Source organism: Pyxicephalus adspersus, chromosome 3 (genome assembly GCF_032062135.1).
Source record: "Pyxicephalus adspersus chromosome 3, UCB_Pads_2.0, whole genome shotgun sequence".
Lineage (NCBI taxonomy): Eukaryota > Metazoa > Chordata > Amphibia > Anura > Pyxicephalidae > Pyxicephalus > Pyxicephalus adspersus.
Genome location: NC_092860.1, coordinates 105034778 through 105049030, shown reverse-complemented (window position 1 = coordinate 105049030; position 14253 = coordinate 105034778). Strand labels below are relative to the sequence as shown.

The 14253-nt window shown below is 38.3% G+C and overlaps 1 protein-coding gene across 1 annotated transcript; it reads left to right on the top strand.

The window, feature by feature from the left end:
- Positions 1-770: 770 nt before the first annotated feature.
- Positions 771-13977, top strand: PRMT9 (protein arginine methyltransferase 9). Its single transcript, XM_072405893.1, has 12 exons — positions 771-1047; positions 1777-1925; positions 3235-3471; positions 3817-3984; positions 6493-6595; positions 6724-6824; positions 7382-7568; positions 8262-8445; positions 9321-9990; positions 10587-10740; positions 11981-12109; positions 13585-13977. Exons 1-12 carry the CDS (start codon positions 859-861, stop codon positions 13807-13809), a joined length of 2496 nt encoding a protein of 831 aa, XP_072261994.1. The 5' UTR covers positions 771-858; the 3' UTR covers positions 13810-13977.
- The last annotated feature ends 276 nt before the right edge of the window (positions 13978-14253 follow it).

Sequence of the window (14253 nt, the reverse complement as noted above, 5' to 3'; positions counted from 1 at the left end):
TTTATATTCATTATATCTACTAGACCCCTATTCGGACATATTTCTGTAAGTTACAGGTCTACAATTTAAAAAAAAAATTTCATGAAAACCTGTAACGCTTTTGGTACAGAAATCTAGATATCAGTGTAACGCGCAGGTGGTTAAATGATTTTCATTTTCTTTAAATAAAAATAAAGGTGAAGCCCCTCCCCTATTGTCTTACAGGTAAAGACTGAATAGGAGCACAGAGCCTCCTGTGATAAACACGTCACGTATCCCAGGACGTTTCTTATTGCTCCTTCTGTGCAATCCTGATATCCATGCGCAGAAGGTGCTTTTCAGTCTTTTAAAAAAATAGGTGACGATCTTACGCATGCACACTTTTTTTTACACATACAGCAGCATACGTCACCTGATCTCCCACCTGCACAGTGCAAGATCAGGTGACATAAGAAGAAACAAGAAGAAGGAAAAAGATGGCGGTGCTGAGGCAGGGGAAGAATTCAGGACCACGCAGGACAAAATCATGGAGCGATCAAGGGAAATGTGATTTTTTATTTTACCTGTAGTTTAGCTTTAAGGACTGTGAGTGGGCCCTGGGTAAATCATTCCTTTATTTCCACATTTAGAAGTTATCTTACTAGTGACTCTGTCATTAGATTTCAGCTTTCCATTTAACAAGGAATATCAACTCTGTCACTTTAATAGGCAGCACTTTCTTTATTTATCTCCCTCAGGCCCATCCCTTGATCCAATCAGCAAACAATACGTCATATTCCGGCGCCCGCCGAGTCACATGCGTTCCACACATGGAACGCACATTGCAGAGCTCAGGTTTTCTGTAAACTGGTGGTAACTTTTACCTAGACAGCGAGCACCATGGCAGAGTCCAGGACAGCAGCTGGCAGGAGGACCAAGAATGGGCGCAGTGCTGCCAGCAGGAGGGATCTGATCGCCCGATCTGTGCAGAGTGCTGAGCAATGCCTGCGAGATCAGGACCATGGGACAGCCTATGCCCACTACTTACTAGTGCTGAGCCTGGCACCTGAGCTGAAATCAGACTTCAAGGTATCTGCTATTACAGACTGATGACCTCATGGATTCAGAGCTGTGTGATTAGCATTAATAGTACATTAAATAGATTGGTCTTAGTACAATGCCTCTGCCATGTGTCAGCAATATCATCTCTTTACAATATACCAATAGGGGAAAATACAGCATTATTCTGACATTATTATGAATGAACTATGAAAATAGACATAAATCATTGTATATCATGTGATGGTGACAATGTTACATCATACCAGCATCAATGGAACTAATCATCATCAGAATCTGTATCACGGGCTGACATCATAACACACAAAGTGTTGTCACCCCAAAACAAGAAGTGTCTGATCAAGGTTCTTCTAAGCAAGATCATTTGTTATTATTATTATTTTATTTTTAAAACCCTGGGTGGTTCAATTCTGTCCGGATTTATATGTATAAAAGTTGTCTTTCATAAAAATCTATTTTTCATTTTAGGCCTGTAATTCTTAGGCATAACTCACCGAAAAATGTCCAATATTTAATAAATGTAATAATAAACTTTAAATAAAAAACACAAAAATCTGGTAAAACCAAGTGCATAAAATACTGAAGTTTGTAATATAACTGTACAGTAGCATGTATAATATTTTATATATATATATATATATATATATATATATATATATTGATTACTTTGTATTGGATTCAATACAGTTATTTTGTATTGAATAAAATACAAAATCATTTTAATTTTTTTTTTTACAGGAAGTATTTCAGTATTCTTTATTTAAATGGACTGAAGAGCTTTACACTTTAAACAGAAATCAAGATTTGTTTAACGTTTATGAGCAAGCATTTGAGCTTTTCCCCAATGATGATATTATTTGTAACAGCATGGGTGAGCAACTCTTCAGGTGAGAGATACTTCCATGTGTCACATGTTCCAGTAATACCTGAAGTTATATCCTAATGGTGATTTTGTGTTTCTGTTTAGTCTTTTCTGTGCTTTGTATGGTTCCTTTCAGAAAAGAAGATGTTTAAATCTTATCATTTGGTGATCTTTTTTTTATCTTTATGGTTGAAAGTGAGTGCAATAAATGAAGTGGATGGACTGCAGTGTTTTCCCCAGCGTCTTGTAGCCGGCCGCACCACCCAGCTTTTTTCAGTAACCACCTTGATGTTTTTGGGTGGCTACTGAAAAGTTGGTTGACAATAAAGGGGCCGTCACCTGCCTACTGCTTCGTCCCACCCAGTTTAAATAAAGTCCTGGGGAGAATACTGGACTAGGGACAGTAAGTAATGGCTAAATATTGCTGGATATCCTCCAGACCAGCAGTCGCCAACCAGTGGTCTGGTCCACAAGAAAATTTTGTTGGTCTGCGGCTCAGGCTGGTGCGCCCCCGAGTGGGGTCACAAGAAGGACCCCGCTGGGGGGGGCGCACCGACCAGAGCCATGGACCATGTCCCCCGTACGAATCGCAGGCTCAGGAGAGTGGGTGGGTTGAGAATTCTGGGATCATGACATCACTATGTTTCTTCCCTTTTGAGTGACACCCGGCATGCGCGGTCTGGAGCTGGTAAATTTAGTGGTCTGTGGGTCCGAAAAGGTTGGCGACCACTGCTCCAGACAGTAATCGGTTCTGTCTGCCATGCTGTAGCTTCTAATACACACTGTGTTCATAGTGTTCAGTGAAATCAAAGCAATTTTAGCACAGGGAAGTACACTCTTAACAAAAGATTGGTGTTAAACTTTACCAGAAAGGTGTGTTAACATGGAAGGTTGTAAAGTGGTGCAGTAAAATGGTGTAAATGCAGCAGCCTCCAACTATGTTACCTTTTGTCACAGTGGTGGACAGGCAAAAGTGTTTGCTCAGGCAGCAGGTTTTAAAAAAACTGATTGCAAGAGGCTGGAAGTAGCTTCTTAGAATGCAGGATACACATTTGTGGACATTAACACCATTAAGTGCCTGCCACTTCTTATCATTAAAATGCTTTATATGGAAGATGCAAGATATGGAAGATAGGGATAGCAAAAATGCAAGAAGGACATTTTTTAGATTTATGAAAATAATTGCACTGTAACAGTAACCTATGAATTTTGTCAGTAGCTAATGTCATTGATATGACCTATTTAGTTAGTAATGTTGCATGTAATGTTTGTTTCTTTCTCCTCCATATACCAATGGCAGGAAGCTTTGCTAATGCTGTACATTTTGAATGTAGGCTCGGCTTTCGTGATGAAGCAGCCGGTTATTTCTACAAAGCCTTGAAGCTCAACCCAGAAAATGCTGATGCCAAAGAAAATTTCTATCGCATAGCAAATTGGTTGGTGGAGCGCTGGCATTTCATCATGCTTAATGACAAGAAGAGGAATCTAATGTATCAGAGAGCGATTGAGAAGGCCGTACAGGCAGGCTGCAAAACGGTGCTGGATATTGGCACTGGTACCGGAATTCTAAGGTTTCTCCAAAATATATTGGTATTTTGTTGACTTGGTGTCTATAGCCCTCCCTCTTGTGTTTTCTTTTGCTTATTTTAAAACCACAAGTAGAGTGTGATCATGCCACTTATTGTATTACACGATTAAATTTTATTACAGTACTATCATTATGGAATAACATTTTTTATAATCACCAGGCACCAGTCCATTAAAGGAATCAGTTAAAAATGTTGTTTTCCTAATTGAATGCCTTTTATGTGGTTTTCATTGAGATTTTTCTTTCTAAAAAAAAAACATATAGACATCTAGTTGTAAAATATGTATTTGTTTCCCCTAAGTATCCTTGTCTTTTCTTCTGTTTTCAGCATGTTTGCAAAAAGAGCGCGCGCCCCTCATGTTTATGCCTGTGAGTTCTCCAGAACAATGTATGACCTGGCCTGTGAGGTGGTGGCAGCTAATCATATGCAAGGGGAGATCAAGCTCCTGCACATGAAGTCCCATGATTTACAAGTCCCTGAACATATTCCTGAAAAGTATGTGACAAACTTGTCATAGGAAGTACATGTCTGTAATAAGAACATTCTGTGTTGCCACAGAGCAAAAGGTCATATTTAATCATTTTTCTTGTCATTTTTAGTCCAGGTTTGTACATGATTGGCAATACTGAGAGTTCTTAAAGCGTACTTAAACCCAGAATTTTAACTTTATATATATATAAGGGTAGACAACCCTTTTATGTAAGGTAAAAATTCTGTTGTTTTTTTTAAGTGCAACCCCCTTTTTTTTTTAAAAGAAAAAAGGGTGCAGCACTGCCCCCTGGGCGATCGAGAATGAATGGGAGTGCAAAGCCTCCCGGGATACCTATGTCAGGCATCCTGGGAGCCTCTTGGGTCCTCCTTCTGTGCATGCCCGAGCATCTTGTGCCTTTTGGTGGGGAAAAGAAAATTTGCCAATCTCACACATGCTCAATGAGTTCAGAAAATGTCTTTTATCCTGCGTCACCCTATCGCACGCCTGGGTCGGTTGACGTAGAATGAAGTTACTCGGAAGAAGAGACAAAAATAGCGGCGTCTGGAGTACCGGCTCCGGGACGACGCGGCACCAAATGCCAGTCACCCCCAAAGGGATTGGACTGCCCTGCGGGATTGAAGGTAAATGTATTTTTTTTTTTTTTGGCAATTTTTAGTTTAGTTCCTCTTTAAGTCAGACATTTGACAAAATAAGCTGCACTTTCTTAACTGATGTATAGGACTCGAACTTACTTTTTAAAATTTTTATTCCTGTTTCTTTTTCCCAGAGAATGACACGTATTTGTGTGATAACTATAACATGTTTGCTAAATTAATCAGCTGAGACTGGTACACACAAACATATCCACTGTTTTTTGCTCAACTAGCCGATCTAGCAGTCAGCATTTGTCGGAAGCCCTAAAACACTGCACGTACAGTGATGTGTTGTAATGTCACTTTGTGTTTGTAATCCACTGAGGGACAAAGCCATTTTGTAAATTCAGTGCTACATTAAAGAAAATGTTCCTGAAAGATAACAAGTGTAAATTTGGAATTTTTGCTGTACATGGTAGTACATGGTGGCCATAGTCCTATTGAATGATGTACCAGCGAATAGGCTGTACATGGTAACTGTCTTGTAGGTAAACTAGTTATTCAGAATACTCGGTGTTCTCCCCCAGCCCCTTTTAGCTGGATGCACCACCTGGCACTTTTCAGCAACCACCTGACTGTTTTTGAGTGGTTCCTGATGAGTTGGGTTGCAATAATGGGGCTCCCACCCGCCTACAATTTCTTACCACCCAATTCTGGGTTGAGCACTGATGCTCATGTTTCATTGATAGCAAAAATGGTGTACTCCCTTTACAAGCTGCAGACACAAAGTGAAGTACTTTTGCACCAGATTTACCAACAAGTAAGGATTGCTGTTTGTTGGATGATTGTACTTTTTACAGATGCTATTGTTATTTAAATTAGAAAATGTTTCTGAAAAATGTCTGACGATTTGTTCCAGACAGAACTTTTTAGATAAACTAGAAAAGAGTTGGACCTTAAACCAGGTTGTTTTTCGGGGCTTTCCAATAAATTTTTCTACTGCTACAAATTCTGTGACGTTGGGGTTATAAAGCTTTTTCAAGGAGCAGTGATGATATTTAAAATGCACTAACCCATAAAAACGAATCAAATGTGTGTGGTCTGAGGTCTGATTGAGAGGATGGATTTAAAAGGTCTGCTTTACAGTCTTCTCATATATCCTTTGTATGATAAGATCATGTTTATGGCAAGGTAAACTGGCATGTGTACAGGTAGTCCCTGGGTTAAAGACATCCTACATACGGGCGCCTCCTAGATATGAATGGGTCTTTCCTGCTCGCTTGTGTGCAGGACCGAGGCTTGAAGTGGGGAGAGGCGGTTTGCATGACTTGCAGAAGAAATCTTTTGCTAAGCACAGCTGAGGTTGTGAGTGATCCTAGGGAGGTGAGCTCTTCTGCAGCCTCTTGTAACTCCTCAATGACCAAGACAAACTCTGCAGTTGTTTATATTTATTAAAATGATGTACCTGTTCCGACTTACATACAAAATAAACTTAAGAACAAACCTACAGTCCCTATCTCGTATGTAACCCGGGGACTACCTGTACTACCAGGTGCCATGCAGCAATAATTATATAAACATTTTGGGCTTGTTAGGGACATTAAACTATGACTTTGGAAAGGCATTGTCTGAGAGACAGTTATTGATATGGACTCTTTAAAGCAGTGCGTAATATGTTGGAGCTAAATAAATACAAGATAATACAAATGCTCTGTGGCTGAACTCCCAGGACAGACTTACATTGCAGCCCAAACTCTCTCAGGTAAAAATCAGTTTTGCATTTGGGTTGGGTCTTCTAAAAATATTGAATGAGTGTCACTGTGATTAAGATATGAAATATGTATCAAATATGTTGGTTGTTAGGTTGCTTTTCATTTGTTTAATGAATGCATTAGTTGTACTGTGTTTTTATGTTATTTACACTTTGATCCTCTTTAGGGTTTCACTTGTTGTCACAGAGACTGTGGATGCTGGTTTGTTTGGTGAAGGTATTCTGGAGACTATAATTCATGCCTGGAAAAACTTACTTTTAGAACCAAAGGTTAGCAAAGTTGATATAGTTGATAATTCTTCCCCAAAATACTTCGAATAAGTTTTACACATTACTGATAGTGGAATATATTTTGACTTTATATTGTGTGTGTGTGTTTTTTTTTTTTCCCCGCTCAGAGTAAAGACTTTCAAAGTGAGAGATATGGACAAGTTATACCAGCGGGTGCTGTTGTATTTGGAATGGCTGTGGAATGCCCAGAAATACGTAGACATCACAGGTGAGCGGAATGTTATAATGCTTTATAAACGAAAATAATGTAATTTGACAGTAGTGCAGGGTGAAACCAATCAGGCATAAATTTTAAAAAAAAGTTGCAGTTGCAGATTCAATACCAAGATAAAAAAGAAAGTCATCAGCACTCCAGCAATGCATATTTTTCAGTTAATCATTGCCAACAAAGCATTGTCAGATAAGTAAAGATATTCAATGTTTTAGGCCTCATGAGGTCTCTTCCTAAAAGCTACTTGGTACAAAGGAACATTGCTAGAGTTTTTGTCTTTGGATAAGCAACTATTCTATCATGAAAGATGGCCTCTGATACAACTGCACTTCTTTACCTCTTTCATCTTTTCCTCCAACTCTGTATATAAATTGCAGTACTTAATAAAAGGTTAGTCTCTCTTTGGAGAAATGGAAATGGTCTGGCCAAGTCTTTGACATCCTTCAAGCCTGACACAGACTAGTAGGCAAATTGTCTGATGAAGTGAATAGGTATTATAATTATTTTTAACTTTCATTTGAATAACAGGAACTATTTATTTTATTATCTTCTAGAGTGATTGTGAATGAGGTTGCTGGAGTGAAGCTAGGTGTTCAGTTTATTAGTCCTGTACACAGTGGTCAAAAAATTGACGATGTAGCAGAACCATATTCTACAGAAAAAATGAGTAGGGTGCCTGGAGGATATAAGTCATTGAGCCAATCCTTCCAGGCCCTGACAGTGGACTTCAATAGCCTGAAGGTAATAGATAGCCACAGATATTTGTTATAATTTCTTTCTAAAGTTTTGTGGGACTGAAGGCTGCAGCTGGGTGGGTAGTGTGTTCTGTCTAGATTTAGATGTATATCAGTAAAAGAGGGGCTGTTCAATAAGTGAGCGTAGTGCAAGTGATAAGAGGGGGTAATAGTGGTGCAGAGGAGTACGAGAGAATTCATTGCATTAGGGTAAATTTGGTTGTAAAGAAGTAATCAATGAAACTAAAAACATCTCATTGAGTATGGGCAACTTCAGTTCTATTTTCTTGAATTCTTTTTTAAATTAACTATAGTATGAAATTCTGGTAATTACAAACAACGCCACCTGAAAGAAAGACAGGATTTGGAGGAGAATGTGGTAGTGGTTGCCAAAACCCTTTTTACATGTTCTTTGGTGCCTGAAGATTGCTGCAGCCTTTTAAATCTGTCACAAAATAAAAAATCTACAAACTTCAGAATGTCCAGATTTTGAATTTCTTGTTCCAGTTCTACTGTTTATAGAGTGATTTTTTTGGAAGTCCACTGTTTATGGAGTCTGATTAAAAGAATGTTTTTATGCATTTAAAATTTTAATTTAAAAAAAAAAAAAAAAAGACTAGAGGTAATGGGAATCCAGAGTATATGTTGTTGGGAACAGTTTGTTCATGTACTAATTCATTTTTATGTGGTTTGTGGTCAGGATTTGGAAAGCATCGCTTCTGGAAAAACCTGCCGGATTCAAGTTCAAATCCATGAACAAGGGCAGCTGGATTGTTTTATAACCTGGTTTGTTCTGTACTTAGATGAAGAGCACAGTCTATCAACTGGGCCCAGTGAAGAAACTTGCTGGGAACAAGCAGTCTTTCCTATTCATAACCTCCCTGGTAAGTGTGTGTGTCTTGCAGCCATATATCTCATAGTGAGTTAATGAGATCACTGAATGATTTACATCAGTACTTTCTGCCAAAGAAAGTTGCAATCTGCTGTCCCCACCATGGTCATACAGCCACACACACTAAAGAAGAGAAATCTATTAATTTAACAAACCAAAGCAGATAAATTACATTTTGGATTGTAGAAGAAAAAACGAACACATGATAAACATGCACACCTTATGCACATGGGGTACTTGGTAGAAATAAAATCTCATCCCAGGAAGACCATGGTGCTTTCTACAGAACCAACTAATATTTTTTTCCATTCTAAAATAAAACTCCAGTACAATGTTTTTCTTCTTGGTCAGAACCTCTGAGTTACTTTCCTTCGTGTTTAAGAGAAGCACCAATACTGGAAATCTCACTTTCTGGCGTTTGCAGTGAAACAGGTGTCACTATTTGGTAATACGTTTTTAGAATAATCCGTTACTGTTGCCAGGACAAGTTATACGGGTAGATCTCCCCAGTGGACAGGAACAAAAATATGGAGAAAACTTCCCTTCTACGTAAGGTGAAAAGGTAATCTCCAGGACATGTAGTGACTGTAAATCTTTCTAACCGCAACAAATACAAAAGAAGGGAAATTCTAATTCTGTCAGTGTTTTATTAATTCAAGATTTCTCAGTTATTTATAGTTTGCTTTAACATTAATCAGGGGGAAATTGCTAGACCCCTGAAACGTGTTGATTTTATGTCTACATTCTTTTATCAAAGGTTTCTTTCTATCTTTTTCTAGATATGAATACAAAACAAATGTTAGGACTAATCTATATTATTCCTTTTGTGACTTAATTTTGTCCTTTTTTTTCCTCTATTTTTATTAGCTGATGGCTGTTTTCTGAACCCTGGGGACATAGTAGTAGTTGATGTCTCCTGTCCTGACTGCTACTTAAGATTAGATCTGGTCTCCATTTACAGAGGTGGCAAATCAGATGGCGCTTCCTGCAGTAACATGCCTTCTGGAAATGAGACCCAGCTGTGTGATGCCATGGCCAGTCTTTACACCAAACCCCAGGAGGACACAATGCAGGTGCCATGCATCCTGAATCCTAATGAAATCGCCATGCTCAACAACACTTCATACCACGAGAGCTTCAAGGTGGCTATTAATAATGTGATATCTTCCCTGGTACCAAGTAACAATTGGACCAGCAATGGTGCATCATCCACTGAAGAATATTACTCAGATGCTCTCTATGTCCTGGATGTATCTGAAGGATTTTCAATTTTACCTTTAATTGCTGCCCAACTAGGAAAAGTAAAATCATACAGTTCTGTGGAAGAAGAGCAGCATTGTGTTACTCTGCAGAAACTGACAGAGAAGAATGGAGTGGCCAAAGAAAGTCTAGAGTTCTGGCTGAACCAACTGGATACAGATGATGATGTCCTTCAGAGGCCGAAGTCTGACAAGTTATGGAGCATCATCATTCTAGATGTAGTTGAACCCTGTGGTCTGATCAGACAAGAGGTGATAGAAAAGGCTGCAATAGCAAGGTACCAGAATTTCTCATTTTAGGGTTCGCCAGTTCAAAAGTGTAGGCTTAACATCTATTGTGATGTTTGCATGTCCTTAGTTTCATATATTTGTATGTTAATTTGTTTGAATTTTTAAGATGTCAAGCTGCCAAACAAAAAACTGCATAGCTTCCTCTTCAATATAATGCATGCATTCATAAACATGCATTCTTGGTAACTGTGTGTTCATGTATTAGTCATTTGAAAAAAAAAAGATTTTTTAGCTTTTAATAGATCTAATGACAGACATCAGCTTAGAGGAAAAGAAAAAGTTTCCAGGTTTCTGTGCCAACATGTAAGGGGATAATATTTTTTGTAGGAGTGCTGAGACCACCTATACCCCCTATTTTATTCCTGGATCCTGCTGGAAATAGATGGATTGTTTACAAAGTATAGAACAAGAAGTTTTTTTTTTTAATTCATTTGTAGAGGAAGAAGGGAATATAGTGTTCTTTGTGGGGGTTTCATAAAACAAAGATCCTATTGTGGAGAGGTTCCCTATGCTCCTAAATGTGGAAAGCAGGGTTTGGCTTTTTTGTCAAGTATATTGCTAATATTATGTTTTTTTATTGTAGGTGCTTACTTCATTCAGGAGGAAGAATATTCCCACAGGCTGTGGCTATATATGGAATGTTGATAGAATCTCCCACCTTACTACAGGAGTGTGTTGTCCAAGGTGCAGAGCCTACACTCGGCTTTAATATAGCAACATTTATTAACCAGTTTAAGGTTGGTTGTTTTATTTATTTTATGTTTATACTTTTGCATATTTCTTTTTAATTTTAACTGTTGGTCATAGTGAAATATGTCTGCATGTTTGCCATACTGTGACACTGTTTCATAGCATAGACATATCTTCCCACTTGCAAAGCTACATATTGGTATTTTGGTTGCTTCCTGGTTTCTAGTTGCTTGGCTGTATTAAGCCCCATACAGATGTGAGATATCTGTCGCTGGAAACTATCTTTTGTGGTGAACAAACAAGCACTATTAAATAGACTTACATACTACCACTATACTTGTTTATGGTACTACAATCTCCTGTCTTGTGTTTCTTTCTTAAAAGCCTCTCATTTTACTGTGAGTTCAAAGTAGCAGACATTCCCCTGGTTACTCAACTGAATAGGCTTACATATATTCAAGTTCATATTCATGGTCATTATGTAATCTGCGGATACTAGCAACTAAAGTGGATTGTCTACAGTATGAAAATTGGAAAAAGTTGGGGAAGGTTGCACCCTCGAATTGAGTTCCTTGCCCTGTAATGGTACAATGAAGAAAAACAGCTTAGAAATGATAAAAGTATGTAGAATTATTTCATATATTCATGTAAGGCTCAACTCCAGGCTGGTATAAATAGATAATTGAAAGCTGAAGATTGATTTGTTAATGTTTTGCTTTCCCTGCTTCCTCCTTTCACCTCTCACCAGCATGCTAATCACATTTTTAAATAAAACTTTTCCGTTTTACCACATTTTTGTATTTTAAACACAGTGACATCATTATAGTTTTACTTTTCAATGCTGTACAGGCAGATCATGAGGAATAGGAGGGTGGCAGGGTGCTGTGCCTAGTTTCCTGAAAACATTAAAACACTCTGCCACAGTACTTCTGCCAAGAGCTCCTATCTCTAATTCAAGCAGTGAGCTAGCTCTTGAGAGAAGTTATACAAATATCAAATGTCTTGATGGGTAGATGAAAGTCTTGAGGAGTGAGTGTTCCTCGAAAGGTTGCATTTGCTTGCTCACCACCCAAGGTAAATCATACTTGTGATGCAGAGTCTCTATTAGTCTGCTGATTTAGATGAACAGAATTACAAATCTTGTGGCAGGTAGGGCGGGTCAAATGTATTTCAGCTATGTATTTTGCCAATTGTCTGTATGTGTAGAGTAACACATTTTTAAATCTGTATACCAACAGTCTGTATATAAACATGTTTCTAAGTCACTGTTCTTCCGATCCATTCCAGGTTCCTGTTCAGATGTTCCTGAATTTATCCACCCTGCCATATGTGTCTCTAAGTGATCCACTAGAACTGCTCAGGCTGGAACTTATGGACCTGTGTTCAAACAGCCTGAGCCTAGTTAAAGAACATAAGGTATTGTATTATTTAAAGGTGGATAACATTCTATTGTGGCTTTCAGGAATCTTTATTAAAGTTTTTTTTAAACTAAAAACAAATAAGTATTTTAAGTACTGATTGCATCTAGCCTGATTAAAACTAAGAATTTGCTGTTTCTCCTTAACATATGATAGCTTTTAGTGATACATTGAGCACACTTACAATGATCTTAAAGCAAGGCATCTCCCCATGAACATATTTTTCTAGTCTGAAGGTTAAAATATTTTGCATATTAGACCGTCTGAACTCTGACAATGAGTGAAATAGAATCTCTTTTTATAGACTGAAATTCCCTTTTAGTTCTATCAGGCATTTATTAGTTCAAAGGATACCCGTGTTGTGACCCCTGAAAGAACATTTATAGTAATATAAAGATTAGCTTATACTTTGCCAGTATTTAAAGAAACTGCTGTCAAACAAAGTATTCAGCTTAGCAGCTCACTGCTACATAAATTGTTTAGGAAAAACTCAGCTTCTGTCTATTCCCAGAGACCCGTGTTTCCCTCGTTGGGCTCCATTATCATATCCTTTATTAGGGAAGGTCAGGCTATAAATAATAGTCTTGGCATAAGGCACCTTTTCTCTATTCTGACAGTCATACAGAATGGCGGGTTAGCCTCCCAGACTTCCCTGGGGTACCATGTAGTGCACTTTTTCAATTCCAGTATTGGGAAAAAAACTAGCCTCGTGATGGGATTACTCCTTCAAAGTTTAATTCTTTTTTTGAATGTAGCTGGCAATGCTTTTCACCCTGATCGAATCATCAGAGTTCTAAAGGAGCACACCTTCTGTATTCATTCTGTCACCAGTGGAGGCTCTCTGAAACTAAAAACAAGGATCATTTTTAACCTCATGAGTTGCAGATTAGGAATGGTTATTGCACATTGGAGATGCGAATAGGAATACACTGTTTTAACCCCACCCTAGCTGTAGCTGTTTAGTTTTTATTTGATATAGTTCTGTGCCAGTACAGATAGTAAATTATCATTGCCATCCACCTACACTTTTTTTGTGGTTTTCAGTGGTAATTATTTAACTTGACTTTTAGGGCATCATCACATTTAAATGTTATAACAAGAAAATAGTACCTTTGAGTCTTAAAGCGTACATAAACTCAGAATTTTCACTTTACATAGAAGGCCCTAACAAATGGGAGTGCAGAGCCTCTGGGGATCGCTATACCACGCTTCCCGGGAGGCTCTTGGGTGCTCCTTCTGCGCAAGCCCGGACATCTCAGGCATTCCCAGAAGGAGCCCTTTAGTCAACAGGGAAATAATTGCCAATCTCACACATGCGCAGTGAGATTGTCAATTGTTTTTTCCTTCTATGTCACCTGATCTCGTGCCTGCATCGGGTGATGTAGGAAGAAAAACCAGAAAGAAGAGCAGATGGTGGCGAGTTTTAAGAGTTTTACTTCCTCTTAAACTTTGTGTATGTCTTTCTCTGTGTAGGTCAAAACGTGTAAATCAGGACAAGTCACAGCAATTCCCTTTTGGTATCATCTCCACCTTGATGAACACATTAGCCTGGATACCTCCCATGAGACCTCACATTGGAAACAAGCGGCATTTGTCCTGGAGAGCCCTCTCCATGTGGACCAAGGGGAAGAACTTCTGCTTCAAGTACATTTCCAGAACAGCAACATCAGCATGACTTTAAAAAGACCTCAGCAATAACCATTTACACGTGGCTCTATATAGCTGAGACTATTATTAGTGGGAACTTTACATGTTTTATTGTAAATATTTTGTTTTCTTAGCATATTGCTAGTTTTGTGTATGCATTTTAAACAATGGTTGCTAAAAAAGTAACATTGAATTAAAACCATATTGTTTTTACCTTGTGCTAAACTTTCTGGTCTGTTTTCTTGATTATGACTGAACAGCTTTCTTCCACAATTTCAAATTATACCATATAGTAGATACTATAATGTGGCAAGTTTCTAAAGATAAATGTGCTGTATAAGTGTATATTCTGTGCGGTCAACTAGGTCTATACTCTGCCTGCATTGTTACTCCAAGCACTGGCATGGAAGTAAAAAGACAGAAAAGTTCTCCAGGTTCTGTCACTCATAATGTTGGTTTGTGCTAGTCCTTAAATTTGGACTTTAGGTTTTAAAT

What these genes read in the sequence shown, in the direction of transcription:
- PRMT9 (XM_072405893.1), top strand. Translation starts at nt 859, where the DNA reads ATGGCAGAGTCCAGGACAGCAGCTGGCAGGAGGACCAAGAATGGGCGC. An exon ending in TCCTATTCATAACCTCCCTG is followed by an intron (nt 8,446 to 9,320) that starts GTAAGTGTGTGT and finishes TATTTTTATTAG; the next exon opens with CTGATGGCTGTTTTCTGAAC. An exon ending in GCCTAGTTAAAGAACATAAG is followed by an intron (nt 12,110 to 13,584) that starts GTATTGTATTAT and finishes TTCTCTGTGTAG; the next exon opens with GTCAAAACGTGTAAATCAGG.